The sequence below is a fragment of the Apus apus genome, chromosome 2, assembly GCF_020740795.1.
Source record: "Apus apus isolate bApuApu2 chromosome 2, bApuApu2.pri.cur, whole genome shotgun sequence".
NCBI classification, from domain to species: domain Eukaryota; kingdom Metazoa; phylum Chordata; class Aves; order Apodiformes; family Apodidae; genus Apus; species Apus apus.
The window spans coordinates 150141025-150158816 of NC_067283.1; the positions used below are offsets into that span (position 1 = coordinate 150141025).

At 38.2% G+C, this 17792-nt stretch overlaps 1 protein-coding gene across 4 annotated transcripts in view; it reads left to right on the forward strand.

Annotated features, from left to right (window-relative positions):
- The window catches only part of KHDRBS3 (KH RNA binding domain containing, signal transduction associated 3), a 92713-nt gene that overhangs the window by 26595 nt on the left and 48326 nt on the right, over positions 1-17792 (forward strand). For all 4 annotated transcript variants that reach the window (XR_007888672.1, XM_051611148.1, XM_051611149.1 and 1 more), the window contains exons 3-4: positions 10720-10836; positions 16902-17048. Coding sequence is in view for 3 of the 4 variants with exons in the window: in XM_051611148.1 (XP_051467108.1) it covers positions 10720-10836; positions 16902-17048 (264 nt within the window). In the remaining variant the exon portion in view is untranslated. The remainder of the gene's footprint in view (positions 1-10719; positions 10837-16901; positions 17049-17792) is intronic.

The following is a 17792-nucleotide window of genomic DNA, read 5'->3' on the forward strand; positions in this document are numbered from 1 at the left end:
ATTTTCTGTTTAGGAATATTTGTACCCCTAAATAGGGGGGCTTAAGTTTTTAGCAATTTCAATTTCATAACATATAAGTGGATATTTATTTTAGAGCTTGCTCATTAAGAGTCTGCACAGACAAAAGGAATTAAAATTTCTTACTGTAGTCTGGGATGTAAGTATGAATCCAGACTTACTACAGTTACTGTTGAACTTCTCTGAAAAATACCCACTCTAAACCTCAAGCAGTCACTGCAGTTTAGTATCACTTGTTTATTAGGACTTGTGGCTTTATTTCTGAGATCTAATAAATCTAAATAGATTCTATGAAGTGACATGGCTTCAACATGGCAAACAGAGCCTTTTCCTGGCATAGTGTAGTCTGTAGTGAGTGTCATGAGTGCTAAATGCCCTGTGCACAGGGGAACAGTCTTTCTGTATCCTAATGTTTGCTCTAAAGACTAATTCTCTTCCTGTTAAGTGCCTTCAGAGGAGGGCTTGGAAATTAGGGATGCTTTATCAAGTTCTTTTGGTGTAGGTATGAAATTATTCCAGTTACCTTGGTCTCAGTGAGCTGTGTTTAGTTTGCATGCATTGTATACTCAGATTCTGCAGAACCTAAGCAAAAGGTATTATGTGGTGCTTGTTAAACCTAAAATGGTGCTTTACAGCAATGCTTTATGCTTCTCCTTCTTTCCTGTCCATGTATGCAGTTTTCTAGACCACTGTGCCTACAAAATGTAATAGTGCAAGTGTGTCTTTTGTTGAAGGCACCAAATTTTAATTTCTGAGAAAAACAAAAGATTTGGCTCTGATTATGAGCAATTTGCTCTTTCCTCCTAGTCAGGATTGCTGACAAATAGTTCAGAAAAATGGAAATTAAGTCTTAAATATGGATGAAATCTGCAAAAAAATTATTCTGCATGTGAGTAATTAAATTTAGAGCAGTTCTATCAAGCTGGCATCTGCTTCTGTATGCCTCTAGACCACACTAATGCTGTTAGTTATTGTGCAAGATCCTGAACAAAGGTACCTCGGTCTTTCAGGAAGTGGGTTGTTTTTTTTATGTTGGTGACCTACTAGTCTGCTGTTTGAAGCTGAGTAAGTCCCTGCAAAAAATGATAAATCTGTCAAACTAGCTTTGGGGTACCAGTTTGGGTTGAATCTGTTAAACTTGGGTATGATGAAAGTGGTGAGGAAGATTGTTTGTTTCAACTTTGAGAGCACTTCCCCAAATAAACATCCTTTTCAACAGGATCTAAAAAGTTAGTTATTAAATCCTTAATGGGTTTTAGTATCTGAAAAAAGAATCTAGCTACAAATGTGCTTCTGATAGCAGAAACTATTCCTTTGTTTATCTTTGCCAATGATGACTCTAGCAAGCAAAGGTGCCTCTGCTCTTTAGGTATATCAATAGGATTAATGAAATAGCAATCATATTTTTTTTGTGATAAATGAGATCTGTGGACCAAAACAGCCTTCTAGTGCACTGCACCCATTCAGGCAGCTTACTAGACCTGACAGAGGGTTAACTAAGTTTACTTTACATGATTCATTTCCTTTTCCCTCTAAAAACTTCTGACTCCTTGAATAAATCATAATGGCCTGAACGTGGGTCAGGCAGTCCTAGCTCTGATCTGATAAGCTTGGCACTGTGATGCCTGCTCACTTTACCTGTCCTGTCAGATATATTCTCACTGGCTCAAAGCTGGGTCCTGTGCAAATTCAGCCTCATTACCTCTGACAGCCCTGGGAGGTGCCAGGTTAGCTGCAACAGAAAGCTATTCAGCTGAAGCTCAGAGCAGCTGTGTTTCTATGGGAGAAGAATCTGGTAGAACTCAGATTCAAGAGTAGGTATTTCACATGTTGTGCACCTTTGCTCTCCCTGAAAAAAACTTAGGAATTTCTGGTCTTCTGCTTAGTATGCAAAGAGTTGAATGTCTATGTTGATGTGCTAAATTTGCCTCCTACCTAAACAGCTCATGGTTACTTCTGAAGTGCTATATATTTCTATATTTTAGTATGGGACCTTTTGTCTTGCTCATACTTTGGCAATGTTAATAAGCCTAATATCTCACAGTAAAACTAGCTAGCCTAAATGTTTTTTTAATGTCTAGACCTTGAGAGAAGGTGATGGAGTAACCAAGGCAGCCTGAGTTTTGTCTGCTTTATGAAGTGATTTGTCACGGTAGTTGATCCCAGGAGTTATGTTGAGTTTCTGCTTGAGGCTGGTTGTGCATTTGAATTAATTTCTTTGTGTTCTGTACAGATTCCTGCAGACACTAAAAACATCTGAATTAATATGTCTTGATATGGTGACAGTCTTGGTATGACAAAACCTTGTGGGAGCTTTTCTATAGGTCATTCCAGTCAAATCTTTTCAGAATGTGATTTGTATACCATCTTAAGAATTTCTGAGGTTGGTCCACCTCTACAGATTCCTAAGAAGTGTCTGAATTGCTGTGATATGGAAATGAATTTGAGGTATTTAGGTGAGGCTGAAATATTACTTGGTAATGCTGTCGACAATCCTCTTGTAACTGAGACCTGCTACAGGCAAAGATTAGAGAGGTTAGGACTCTTATGCAAACTTACAGGTAAAGGGATGACTTTTTGAAGTAGGATTCAGTTCTAAATTGAGTTAACTTGTATGTAGGAGTCCCATGTGGATGCTGGATGCCTAAACTGTAGTTAGTGGGATAAGATCTTGTCAGTTTAAGTGATGGAGATCTGAGTGGTTTAATACACCTTGCTATTTGATCAGCTGAATGCCTCAACTGACTTTAGGTCAAGTGTGAAGATGTGAACCTTAAACCTGTACTTCTGGTGCTTTCCATGCTTGAAAATCTTCAAACTTGCACAGATTTTATGGCTGAAAAAATGAGCTGGCTGTGGAAGGTCATGATGTGGTTGTCTTGGTGAAGATAGACCTCTGGATCTATCCCAGCATGTGTGAAAGATGTTTCATAGCTTAGACGTGTATAAATACAGGGGGACTGGGCATCAAGAAGGCAGGGATAAGCTCTTGTCACTTGTGCCCTGTGATAGGACGAGTGGCAATGGATTCAAACAGGAACACAGGAAGTTCTCCCTCACCATGAGGAAGAACTTATTTACTGTGAGGGTGACAGAGCCCTGGGACAGGCTGCCCAGAGAGGTTGTGGAGTCTCCTTCACTGGAGACTTTCAAGACCCATCTGGATGCCTGTCTGAGTGATCTGCCCTAGTTTGTTTTGGTCCTGCTCTGGCAGGGGGGTTGGGCTCAATTATCTTTGGAGGTCCCTTCCAACCCCTCATATTCTCTTATTCTGTGTAATGAGGCAGGAGGGCATTATCCCCATCCCACACGATTAATATGCACTGTGAATTAGTTTAGTCTCAGAAATCTGATTTTGCTTTGACAGTTTAGTGAAGTCAAGTGAGTGTTCTGAAATCCAAAGAAAAATAGCTTCCATGGATGATAAATGGAATGGTGATTGTTTTCCATGAGATAAATCAAAACTATGGGAACAATTATGTCCTTTTTTGTGGCAGGCTACTGTTTTAAAGATTACTCATAGGGCTGCACTTAAATAATGGGTGGATTTCAGAAGCTGGTAAGAAATGGTTTTCTGTTACCTGCATATATATTCTCGACAATTACTGACTTAGGAAACTGGTATTGATTTAAGCCTTTTAGCTGAACATTTATAGTGAAAATATATATTTAATGTCATTTTAATCTACAACATGTTTACGCTTCTTACATAGTCATGGAGAGATGAATATTTTTAATGATGTGACTAGTTAGAAAACAAGTCTTCTTAATAGTTTTGGGCTTCTTAAATTCGAAAATGTGGTTGTATAAATGCGACATGGAGGAACAAGTATCAAATGTAATACTAAGAATAGCTTTTAAGCAACTTTACAGAAACTGAGCTTTCTGTTGTGAATATATGTCTAAAAACATTGTGTTGTGAGGAGAGAGTAGTTTGTAGCAGAGCATAGATGCTTGAAATTTTTACCTGTATATAGAAACCTAATTTTCTTGAAATGTGTGATAAAAATCTTGAAGCTTTCCTGGTTTCAGGTCATTGGGAAGGAAAGTGCTCTGAATCTTCAAATATTTGTGGGTTTTTTTCCAGTGACCCTATCACAGGGGAACTATTGCAGAAAACTAATATGCCAAGAAAGCTTTCTGTGGCTTTAATGACAATGGCATACTTAGAGCTTTACAGGAAAGCATTTGGTCAAGTGTTTATACTTTCACTAAGTATTTTAAGCTGGATGAGCCATTCCCAGCAGACTTGTCTTGGTGGAGATAAACAAGGATTACTTTTTCTATTATATCCCCTTTCTGAAATATATACATTGAAAAATGCGGTAGCATTGGCATTAATTCCTTTTCTGCTGAAATTCATATAGTAGATGAAATGCTTGTCAAGAGAATGTCTTACTTGTGCACTCTTTGTTGCTGTGTTTTCTTCAGAACTGTTTTCAAGGAATAGCTTGAAGCAGTGATCCGGTAAGGAAATAAATATCTAGATACTGTTGAAGACATATTTTGATTTGGGGATTCTGAAAAAATGGGTTTTATGCAATGATGTCTATAGTCTCCATTGTACTGTATCTGCAAAAATGCTGCTTAAAATGAGGATTTATGAATAGCTAGAGAGGAAATAATTTTCAAGCAAAAACATTATTACTTTCTTTCTATTGATATTAATGTCTTTGATTAAAGTTGTTTAAGTTGGGGATGTTGTAACTATACAGTAGTGAAAGGAAAACAAAATGCATGTTTTCAGTACAGATGACCAGCACTTGTGGGCTGGTGGACACCATGGCCAAGGGATAGGATCCCATGTCTCAGGAGTTTGATAGGAAGCTGTTGCACTTCATGGTGTATCCATCCACAAAATAAACCAGACATGGGAGGATGTACTTTCAGTGATCAAAAGTTTTAGGAAATAAGAACATACCTTAAATCTTCCTTTCTTTTTCTCAAGCTGATGTGTATCTGGTGATACTTTGCAAAGATGTAAGGCTACAGATAGTTTATTTTTTTACATATGGTTTATTATTACATTTATTACTCAGTACTGGAGTGTTTGGATTGAACTGTAGCTGAGGTAACAATTTTACCCATCTTCTCCCAACGCCTCCCTGGTCTGTTAATATCATGATACTGTTTTTTGCAAAGATGCATTAAATGTTTTGCTGTAATTTTGTTTTACCATATATATGTATATATATAGAGAGAAAGATATAGATATACCATATTTGGCATATCCTTCAGAGCTGGTCTAGAAGCAACTTTGAATTGGGGACTTTATCTTCTGTTTATCAACTGCTTTAATGCAATGTTAAGCTGAAGCTGGGAAGCTTGAGGACAATTATGGGTATTTATGGGAGTTTGGATGTGATCATGCTGTACTAGGGGAAAAGGTTAGTGAAGAGGGGAGTTTGGCATGTTTGATTCTGAGCCAGAACTAGTGAATGTGACTGATCTGACTTGAATGGAGATGCTCATATGTTTTTCCATTACTATCCAGTGTCTCTAATTCAGAAATAGTTTATAAGGCCTGATTTTTTTTGTTCTTGTGCTCTTGGGCAAATAAACTCTAGGAATGTGAGGCATGGGAAGCACCAGTGGAACTTGTAAATGAGCTATCTTGTGTAAGAGCTAGCTTGGATCTGCCACACTTACTTGCTTCTGTTTCAACAGCACATAGGCTGGATTTGTACATTTTGTAAATAAAATTTAGCTTAGTGTGGTGTTTTTCTACCTTTAGGTTTGTGTCCTTCTACTTCTTGATTGCTAAGGACAAAGAAGTGGATAAATAATCATAAGAATTTAGTGGCTGACATCTTTTTTTGAGTGTTTCAGTATCTATATGAAACATTTCAAAATCTTTGATCAGATGTTTTGAATTTAATGTAAAAGGGGGATAAACCAATAGTTTGAATAAAATCCAGGACCTGTTCCAGGTAAATAATCTGATTCCTACTAAAAGGATTCATTCACTATCATATATAGGTTTTATTTATGAAATAATCAACTGAAATGTTCCAAAGCTTTTTAGCTTTATGTGAGAGCTGAGAAGCTTTGGGACTGCATTGTAAGCCATTTTTGAGTAACCTTCAGTGTTGTGTTTTTAAGTTACATCGAGAGGTCCTGTCCTTTCAAATCAGCAGAATTTCCTACTTGCAGCACAGATTTCTCATGCTTCAGACTTGTCAAACCTAATATTTGGAGCCTCAGTGCACAGGAAAGAATAGTTCAGTGTACCTCGGGATACAGCTAATACATTTTCATTTCATGAAATGCGTTGTCTAGAGCATGTCATCTGTGCAGCTACTTGTATAGCTACCATCATGTCTAGCTTCAACACTAGAGTTTATTTTAGTTTTGAGAAGATGACAACTTTTGCTGTTATTAAAGCATCCTAGGACAACTTTTAGATGTTTACACCAATACAACATACCAGACTATTTGGCTTTACTTAAAAGAAATAATGCAGCTGAAGTAAAGCAATGTGCTTTAGAATACCCAAGTCTTCTCTGGGAACTGAAGCCTTTTAGTTACTTTGACTACATACACAGTGGATTTTACTTATCCTGCAGGTATGCACTTCCAGTTATCATTTGTAGTTTGTGTTTTAAGTATCAGGCAGTTTGTTCTAGTTCAGAAGTGATATTCAGACTATGCTTCGCATGGTTAAGTGCATGCTTGCCTACTCCTAAATTGCAGCCAAAAATTGAGTAAAATTTCATCTGAATATTTTAGATAACTTAACTGCTGGAAATTTAAACTCTCAGACTGTAGGTCCTCAACATTTAGAAGTAATTTCAAGTTACTCTAAATGGAAAATATCTCATTTTAAATGTATGCAGTGTTTATTTTGTTCCTAATAACTTACAAGGCTATTTTAAATTAACCATAAGTAATCTTAAGTAATGCTTGAAAAGTTAATGACTCTACTGCATGAAAGCTCTTATTTGAGTTTAACCATGAACTCCCTGTTCATATACAATCATAAGTAGTAACCCATTATTTAAGGGAATTGTTGACAGGGTGTTACTGACTTCTGGAAATTTAGACTTGCTGTGAATTGTTTCAGTTTGCTTGCCTTGCAGTTATACCTCCAGAAATAATGTAACCAAAAGTCCAAGCTGGAAGGGACCTCTAGAGGAAGTCTGGTCTAACCTTTTGTTGAAATCAGAACTGAACTGGATTCCACAGGACCCCCATCACTGGCCCTGAATAGTGAAGATTCTCAGCAAGGGAGATTTCTACTATTTTGCTGGACAACCAATTTCTGCTGAATGTTTTCCTTGACTGTATCTTAGTACCTACATGGAAAAAAATTGAATATACATAATAAAACAGACTTCAAGAAATTGCCTGGGGATTTCTTGAAATGTGGCCTGGTAATTTCAGAAAAGATTAGTTCATGCAAGGGCTTAAAATTAACAGCTTCTGTTGACTATAGTTATAAGAAATATGCTTGATTGCATCTTTGCTCTAACTCAGGTCTGCATTGGGAATTGAATTTGCAAGTACTAAGGGATGTCTCCGTTTAGTGGTCAGCGTGAACCAAAACCCAGAGGACATAATTGCTCTGTATTCCCCTCAACCCTCCCAGGGGAAGATAAAGAGGGGAATAAGGAAGAGAGATGAAGGTTGGAAGTTTAAAACTGGAACAGGGAAGGGCTAGTAACATGTAGGATCAGGAACAAATATGTAAAAAACTAATTTCAGTGATCTCTGGTATAAGTGTCCATAAGTCCCTGGTGGCAGAGCAGACTTGGGAAAAGTGTCCAAGGCTCTTTGCAGCGCCCAATGGATTTGGCAGAGCATGTGGCAGGCTGATGACAAAGAGCTGGAGCCTCTCTCCAAGACCCCTGAGCACAGCAAAAGCAGTGAAGAAGGGATGGACTTCCCATCCTGTTTTTTATAGGGTATGGCAGGAAATGGGAGAAAATACTGACCCCTCTCTGTTCTGCCCCCTGTAGCCCTCAGGGTCCTAAACAACAGACTCTGGGTCCTCATTGGTACCATAAAATTAGTCTGTGCCCTCTCAAACTGTAAGAAGGGAAATAATTTTTTTATATATAGTAGGCTTTTAATGCTTGCTTCTCTGTCTAAAGCTGAAGTAGGTTAACTAGAGGTATAGACTTCATAGGGTGACTGCAGCTGTGCCTTTTCTCTCTGTGCTTCTAGGAGCAACGAAGAATTTTAAGCTGCTATTACCCCATTGTCAAGTGTTTTCAAATTTCTCTGGAGGAGTAGGGAGAACAAAGAAGCCCATCCCGGTTCTTTAATAACAAAGTAGTAGAGAAGCAGTTCAGGAACTTAAAAATTGCTCAATAACTTTGAGGCCACAAACAAGTAGTTTAAGCCTGTTTGTTCTTTAACATCACTGTGTTTTACTTGTGCCTGTAATGATCTTGTTAACATGATTGTCACTTCAGATTCCAACTGTGTGAATATCCTGGTTTTACAAAGTTTCATTTGGGGTGGTAAATATTCCTGATCAGTCGTTTATTGATAAGTAATCTGTCTTGTGGTATTATTTTGGCAGGAATTGTGATAGGGTTGACCTTTGCTGGCTGCCAAATGCCTACCAAGCTGCTGTATCCCTCCCTGTCCTCAGCAGGTTGAGGGAAGAGGAAATAAGTCTGGGCTGAGATAAGGACAGGGAGATTGCTCAGCAATTAGTCATGGGCAAAACAGACTTGACTTGGGGAAGATTAATTTATTGCTGATTAACTGTAACAGAGGATAGTGAGAAACAAAACAAAAAACACCCTTCCTATACCACTCCTCCCCCTTCTTTGTGGGTTCAACTTAACTCCTGATTCTTCTACCTCCTTCTCCAGAGAGATATGGGGGATGGGGAATGGGGCTTGTGGTCAGCTCATAACACTTGTTTTCATGCTCTTTCCCTGCTCTAGCCTGGAGTTTCTCCTGCAGGATACAGTTATTCACCAACTGCTCTAATGTAGGTCCTTCCCATGGGTTGCAGTTCATGAACTGCTCTAGGATGAGTCCCTTCCTGAAGGACTACCCCGTGGAACAGACTGTTCCAGTGGGGTTCCTCCACAGGAACTCTGCTTCTGCCAGAAAATCTGCTCCTGTGTGGGTTTTCCATGGTCTGCAGCTTCCTTCAGGGCACATCCACCTGCTCTGCTGTGGGGTCCTCCAAGGTCTGCAGGAGGATATCTGCTCCATCTTGGACCTTCATGGGTGGCAGTGAGAACCTGCATCACCATGGGCTTCACCATGGGCTGCAGGGGAACCTTTCTTTGTACTGAAACACCTCCTCCCTCCCTTCTTCACTGACCTTGGTGTCAGCAGAGTTGTTTCTCTCATTTTCTCATTTAACTCAACTTTGCAGAGTCATTACCCTTTCTTAAATGTTATCACATAAATGCTATGTCACACTGGGCTAAGCATTAAGCAGTGGTGAGTCTGTCTTGCTGCTGGCTCTAGCCAACAGTGAGGCAGCTTCTGGCGTCTTCTCACAAAAGTCTCCCCTGCAGCCTCCTGCTTCCAAAACCTTGTCATGTAAATAAAATACAGGAATATAGTCTTACTTTCAAGAAGCATTTACAGTATTTCAAACCAACTTCCAAGCATAGCTTATGTTTATCAGCTCCTTTTTGTGTTTTTTTTTGTGTTGCTTTTTTTACTTCTACTTACTGAAATCATCTGTGTGCTTTAGTTACAGAGATGACTTGAGGATTCACTCTATCTTTCAAACAATTTATACATTCCAAAATAAGTGCTGTGATATATGAAGGTGCAATGCTGAATCTCCTGGTATGTAATATCACCTGGTATCTCCTGGAGCTTTTGTCCTGGCATGTGTGACTGGGAATAGACGCCTTATGGAGCAATGCTCTTAAGAACTTTCACGTGTCCTTGAACTGACAATAGGGAGAATCTCCCTTTTTATTCCTTCATTATGAATAGCTGTTTGATACCAGTGTGTTTCAGCCTACTTTCTCTCTGAAATACCTTCTGGCCTGAAAGAGAAGAACACCTGTATGTATGTTTTGGTGTTTTCTGTGAATGGAAATGGTTGGGTTTTCCTTGTCTTCCTTTGTAGCTCACCACTTTCCTCTCTCTAGTTACCTTAATGATGTAATGCCATTGTTATGAACCTCACCTGTCTTTAGTAATCTTCAGTGATAAGGGAGGCTGAGTGGTAGTTGAGAAGCTCTTGAGTGTTGATTCTGGTTTGAGACTGGATTTATATGCTTTTGTTCACTGAATTTAATTCCATGTTTGTTTCTGTGTATTAGTGTAGAGTATATTCTAGGATTTGCTGTATTACTTCATAAATCTTTAAGGGAGGATAAGACAATTAAGATTTTCTTGTTTTTCAGAGTTTTGGTTGGGTAGTATTGCATCTGAGATTGCCAGCTTTATTTTCATGGTTTTATGTACCTGCTAACAATTGTTGAAAATTGAATTGCAGTTTGAGCACATCTGTTCTCATTGAATGTGACAAACACGAAGTGCTCTTTATAGTATTTGATTTCTTTGAGTTCAGGTATTTCTGTTTCTTTTCACATCAGGTGGAGCCACTGACATGCTGTGAACTGTCCTACATGTTGGAGCTTAATGACTGTGTAGTTTGTGATCTAATACTTGTTTGTACCCAGAAAAGTTTTTTTCAGGAAAATATTCCATTTTTGAAAAAAATTGTGCTTAAAAACCCAATGAGCTTAATCTTTTTTTTTCTTGCAGTTCAACTTTGTGGGAAAACTTTTGGGTCCACGTGGCAATTCTCTCAAGCGCTTACAGGAAGAAACACTGACAAAAATGTCTATTTTGGGAAAAGGTTCTATGAGGGACAAAACAAAGGTAAGACCTGGGTATGCTAGTGGAATGTTTGGTACCTGGATCTTTTTTTGTACTTACTCCTAAAATCTTTGGGGAGGTGAACAGAACCCCCTGACAAAAACTGGGGAGCAAATAAGAAGTGCAGGACATCCTTGTGTTAGTTACATTCAGATGGAGTCTCTTTTCTCTAAGGAATCTGTTCTCACTGAGTATTTTGAGGCTACCATGTGTTGTATCTGCCCATGTGCCAACCTAGGGTCCTTAGGGATGTAAGTGGGGTATGTCCAGTGCCATGTTCTGGATTGGTCTTGTACAGCTTTAAGGAGTAATCCACAAGTGAACTTGTCAGTGTTCTTGCTTTTGAAGGAACCTGACTTCTTGATAGATCCAAACATTTTCATGGAAAATATAATGTAACACTTTAATATAATTTAATAAAATTACAAGACAAAAACAGCGGATGAATGAAGATAAAATAAAAGCAGGAAAAAAAAGTCACAACTCTGAGGATGACTTATGCAGCTTAAGCAGTTGATAAATGGCAAATAGATTTTTGGGACATGTTTGGTTACAGTGGCTGTATTCATTACAAGAGCCAAAGCAGACACTAGAAGAGAAGCCTTGGGCTTGATGGGTGTGTGTACAAATCAGTTTCACTCTTTACCGAAACAAATCTGTCTAAATTTGTAGCAGATAAGTGTAGAACAGTGAGGAGATATGTCACCTGTCTGGTAAGCTGCATATTTTAATTGGAGCATTCCTAATGATACCATTTAAAACACTGAGCATATTTCTTGCCTGTAGCATACCAAGTTTTATAGGTCTCCAGTGAAATATTTCTGTGGTTATGTAATTTGAAGCTTGAAAATACTGTGCTGTAAAGACTGGGAATGATGTGCACACAGAGGAGGGACTTAAAGGGCTTGCCAATGAATTTCCTAAACTGTTTTTCAGCACATTTCTCATCAGAAAAAATGTGATGTGGCTTGTAGTGTTTGTCAAGAGCCTGATCAGATGCCACAAATTACTCTGTGAAACTTAAGAGCTAATTCATCTCTTACTTCATGAAAATGTTAGATTTCTGTAAGTTACATTTAATAAAACCTAGTTTTATAGAACTACATTATCCTATAATAAAGGCTGGAAGATGAGAGGGATTTTTTGAATGGGAGCTGTTATGCAATACATAAATCTTAAAGTTGTATTATCTGTATTAAATGTTACGCAATTAGATATGAGAAACTAGTGCAAGTAACACGACAGTTCAAACAGAGAAGAAACAAGAATATCAACTAAACTTGCTGTAAGCCAGGATGACAGTCAGTCCAAATTCTAGGTGACACTTGGTGAACTTTCTCAGTTATTGTGGAGTGTGTCAAACTGACAGTCTTCAGTTATTTCTCTATAAAAATATGATGTGCCATGGAGTAGGAAGGCCACTGAGTTTTTCTAGTGGCTCTTCAGTATAAAAAAGTTTATGGAAAGCAGAATCTCAAGCTGACAAGCTAAAATCCTAACTTGAGTCTCAGAACCCTAGGGAAGAGCCATAAAGGTTTCTATGTGACTAACTTGAACTTGTTTCTTTTGGTAATAAAGTAATTGTTCAAAATTTTATTTCACTTTTTGTTGATTAAGATGCTAGCCAAAATTGCTTAAGTACTTTTTTAAGTGGATAGTCAAGCTTCTTGAGCTATTTTTTGCAGAAAGCTTCAATGCAATTAATCTTTGAGGTCAGATAGAGTAAGATTTCTGTCACTGTGGGTCTAGTTGTGTTTTAAAAAGGGACAATAGAGATGGACCCTGTTGGATACTCTGGAATTATGTATTTGGAATAGGTAGAATCATAGAATCTTTAAGGTTGGAAGGGACCTTCAAGACCATCAAGTTCCAACGCCCCTGCCATGAGCAGGGAACCCTTCCACTAGATTAGGTTACACAAAACCTGGTCCAGCCTGGCCTTAAAAACCTCCAGGGATGGGGCATCAACAGCCTCCCTAGGCAACCCATTCCAAGGTACATACAAGCTGTTAAGAACAGTCCTTCAGAAAGCACCATGCAGGACTAAACCAGATCACTAATTGCACTGCTTCCAGTACTTGATTGAAGCTCCAGCATATGTGCAAGAAAGCCCTGGTGCTACAGGGGGATCCTATCAGCTAATCTAAACCGAGTTTCACTCCTTCCTTGTTCTTTGGGGACTCATTGGCTCAGCAAGCCAGAGACTATGTGGAGAACTTAACCAAACAAGAGAACTTAAGACATATTTTCCTAGTTTCATATAAATTACCTGTGTTAATTGTTTCAGCCATATCTTTCACTAGCAAGTAGTTTACTTTTTTTCCCCTGATCTTCATGTGTTCTTGGTTAGTATTCTGGAACTGATCTATTCAACTTGTCTGGAGAACTAGCAGAGGACATTAATGATACTGGTTTTGTTCTGTATGAGAAAAGTAGTCTTTGAAGAGAAGCCCAGGACTGAGTTTCTCAGTGTCAAGTTGCTGTCTAGAAAGTCTGGCAAATTCTCCCATGTGACCAGTTTTTGCTTTACTTGAAAAATCTAGTTGAAACCTCAGTGTGATATCAAGAAATAATTAAGTACATCGCTCTTGGAATCATAAAATGGTTTGGATTCAAAGGCATCTGTAAGGGTCAACTAGTCCTACCCTCTGTAATGATAAGGACATGGGAGTACTGATGGGTGAAAAGCTCAACGTGACCCAGTAATGTGTGCTCTCAGCCAACCATGTCCAGGGCTACAACAAAAGTGTGTCCAGCAGGTAGAGGGAGGTGATTCTTCCCTTTTACTCTGCTCTCTTGAGACCCTGTTTGGAATCTTGTGTCCAGCTCTGGAGTCCTCAGCACAGGAAGACCTGGACCAGAGTAGGATCACAAAAACGATCAGAGCATCTCTCCTGTGTAGGTGGGCTGAGAAGAGAAGGCTCTGGGAAGACCTTACAGCAGGTGTTCACTGCTTTAAGACTGTCTCCAGCTCTGACTTGTAACTGGCTTTTTAAAATGTCCAGTCTGCTTCCTAACTAAGAGGTTTGGGTTTGAGAGCATGTTCAAGCCAAGCCTTTTTTCCGCCCCTGTATCTTTGTTCCGTAATCCTTAAACTGAGCTCTAGAAGCAGTCTAAGCTTCAGTTTCTTTCTGTTTTGTCAACATCTGAAGGATGATTTCATGCATCTATTTGGGATATACAATACCTAAATTCAGTAATGCTCCTTCTCAACATGTTTTTTCAAGGTGTGCTGTTCCTTCAGCACTGGCTTTTCACCAGTCAGTGCAGATATCTTCTGTTAGAGTACTCAGGCTTTCATGTATATATTGGAGAGTGAAAAAGTGAAAGGACCTGTTTCAGAATTTCTTTATTCTGTTACAAGATTGCTTTTATATTGCAAACCTGAAGAAATAATTTAAAGCCTTCTTTGGTTATTTATGTGTTACCAGTAGTTTGAGACTGGTGCAGGCCTTTCAACTTGAGTATTCAGTGTTGTATAAAATCTGACAGAAGCCAAATTTAAGGTAACATTAAAAATAGATATAAGGTAGAACCAAAAGAAATGTAGAACCTAAATCAAAGGTGTTGTAGTGAAGATGAAATTGGATAGTACTATGAGCATATTTTCATAAATATTGTGACTCAACTTCTGATTTAAAGCAGTAGACTTCTAGGGCTGGTATCTGGTTCTTGAGAGCTTGACAAGTGGGATGAGAAGAAAAAAGGCTCTATGGGTACAATAGAATTATGGGCAAAGTGTGGTTACTCTCTTCAGGCACGTTACCAAATGCCTTGTGCTGCAATGCATCATAAGCTGTGCCTGGTGCTGTGCTTTGTTCTGTACCACAAAGGGGTGAAATCCAAGAGCAGAAAGCACAAAGGGAACGGGATCAGCTTTCTCATAAGAATTCCAGAGTGCTGCATTGCATGGATGTGTCTGTACTGAAAACATGAAGCTAAATCAGATTGTCCAAACCATGAGCTGTTTGGTGTGAAAGACTTTGTGTGAGAAGATAGGAATTTAAAAGGCAGATTTAAAAAAAAATAAATACTGGATTCCTTGTGGTCTCTCCATTCAGCAGCTCTCAAGTGTTTCCATTGCAAGAGAGAAAAAACACATTGTTTTTGCAAGCCTAGCCCATGTAGGTACTGTCATGTAATAGAAGGCAGAGGATTTTGTGGGGGGAAAAAAAACCTGTTGGTGAAGGGTAGTAGAATAGGAACAAGCTGTGGCTTTTGTGTTGGTCATCATGGAGAATAAAAAAATTCCTGCAATACATAGTGTGTGTCCAAGGTTGGGAGATGTAGGCCTGTGAGTGAGCTTGTTCTCATTTGTGTGCTGTGAAGAGCTAAGTGTGTTGCCAAGTCATGCTACAAAATTGAAAATGAGTAATTTTAATGAAAGTGAACTTTGCAAGTGTGGGAAGAAAACAGGATAAGGTTACAAGCTTGCTTATGGGAATGGTTTTAGAAGAACCTGTAGTGAAATTTCTTGTGTTTTTTTTAAATTGCTGATTGAAATGCTTTTTCACCAGGCACTGCACATAAAATTGTGATGTTTCTATTGCTTTTTGCTATTACTAAGCAAGTTGATTGATAACCACAAACGAGTTTGCTTAATTCTCAATTCTCTGCACATCTAACTGCACAGTGTTGTTGTTTTTTTCCTTTTTAAAAAAGGCACAAGAGGATGCTTCATAGCATGTGTATACTAAAAAACAGAATATGGGGAGCTCCAGTGGTTAAAACACTCCCAGTGCTAGATGATGGTTTACATGTCTTGAATAACTGTACTTAAGTATTTAATTGAGAAATATGTGCTACTAAAACTAAATGTTTTGAGCTGTAATGTTTATTTCCTATTTAAGATATCTTGTATTGACAAGATTATTTCTTTGCTGACAAAATCTAGTTCTGGGAACTCTGGCCACTTAATATTCTTGTTGGATTCTCTAACAGCTAACTACATGATATTGATTATTTTTAAACATCCCTATAGTCAAACACAAAGTATGATGACAGTTATTTATGAGAAGCAGAAATGTATTGGCACTTAAAAGCTCAACCCACAGTTAAGGGGTATGCATGGGGGGGAGACTTCAACCATCCTCAAAACTATAATTTTAATACTCTAAAAAAATTAAGCACTTACCTGATGCTTGCTAAATGTGCTAAGAGGAGAATTCTTAGGGTTCTGTTTTTTAGGTACCAGACAACACTATCAAATCCTTAGCTAATAAAATGAAATTATTTTTAACGATGGTTTAGTTTCTTGGAATGCATCAGTCACAAATATGCACAGGGTGTGTGTGTTTATCTCAGATGAACAAATTGTGTCCTTCAGGTCTGTAAACATTTGGCATGTGAATTTCAGAATTTCAGAAAATTTCAGTATTTCAGAACTGAGCTCTGTTCAACTTCACTGAAAATAATTTCTCATTCATATTGAAGTGGGTTGGGTAAAGAAGAATCAAAGAAATAAAATCTGTTCTGATATATCTGGTGAACTTTTTTCCTCTAATGTTCTCCCTTGTCTCATATTCTATTAAGTTTCATGTCCAAGTAGCACAGTTTTGTAGAGGATGTACTCATTGGGTAGCAATCTCACTGAGAACAGAAAATAAATAGCTGTGAGATAATAGTAAGAAGACACTGCAATAGTATCAGTGAAGGAATCTTGCTCTTGTGTAATATGAGATCAAACCCCTTTCTAAAGACTTCTGTGGAAAGGGGCTGCAAGTTTGCTGTGTTTCCATGTCTCCTGTGTGAAACTGATGCACTTGGAAAACCCCTGGGAATGTTCTCCCTTGTGCTACAGTTTCTGTAACCAGAAGCTAATGGGTCCTATTTTGTTTGTTACTAGTCACTCACTGTTGATAAGCAAACTGATCCTATTCTGATACCGTAGCAACATGATTGGTTTGAAGTGTATCAGATAAATGTGTAAATTTATACTTCTAGTTGTTGACATGTGAACACTAGTAAGCAGTGTGTGCAAATGCCTCTGAATCAACTCTAACACTTGCATTATCATGTATTAAAAGGAAGAAGGCAAAAAAACCCCATCTTTTTTTCTTATCTCCTAGGAGGAAGAATTGAGAAAAAGTGGAGAGGCAAAGTACTTCCACCTAAATGATGATCTGCATGTTTTAATTGAAGTATTTGCTCCACCAGCAGAGGCATATGCCAGAATGGGACATGCACTGGAAGAAATCAAGAAATTCCTCATCCCTGTTAGTATTTTATATTTGTATAATTTTTTACTTCTGGTAGTCTTAATTAAGCAATTGTCTAGAACTGACTTACTGTATGATATTGAGCAAGTCATGTTGCTTAATTTTTTTCACTTGTTAAAGAAGTGGTGATGTTTACAAATCTCATCCCAATACAGGCAATTATTGGGTAAATGGTGAACTGTCCACACACATTCTCATATCACAATAGGACCCATAATAAAAAATTATTATCATATTCTTGCATAACTGGTGTATGTATATATGCATATGAAGAGGTACATAAAAATACTACTGTTCAGACTTCCTAACTGATTAGGTAGGAGATACTCAACAGAATATTTGTAGGATCGTTGCACTGTTGTAATACCAAAGGTTACTGTACTTGTTTCCTGACTTGTCTGATGAGGTGAGAATTAAGTTCTTGGCTATTCCAGTGAACAAACAGCTATCTTCTTTAAATGAAAATATGCTTCATTTGATAAGGGCTTTTTTAATGCACTGGAAATAAGGATATATCTCATCCCTCTGCCCCCTTCATCAAAGATCTTATTTTCGCTCATTGAGTGTGATTCACCTAATGTCATAATAAATGAAGTGTATCAAAACCTACTCATTCCTGCTGTTAAGCCTGTAGAATTAGACAGATAACAAGCAGTTTTGTTCATTGGCTGTCTCAATTTTGCATCTTTATTGTACTGAGCTAAGCTGATGCTACATAATCTTTTCTGAACTATGGAATCA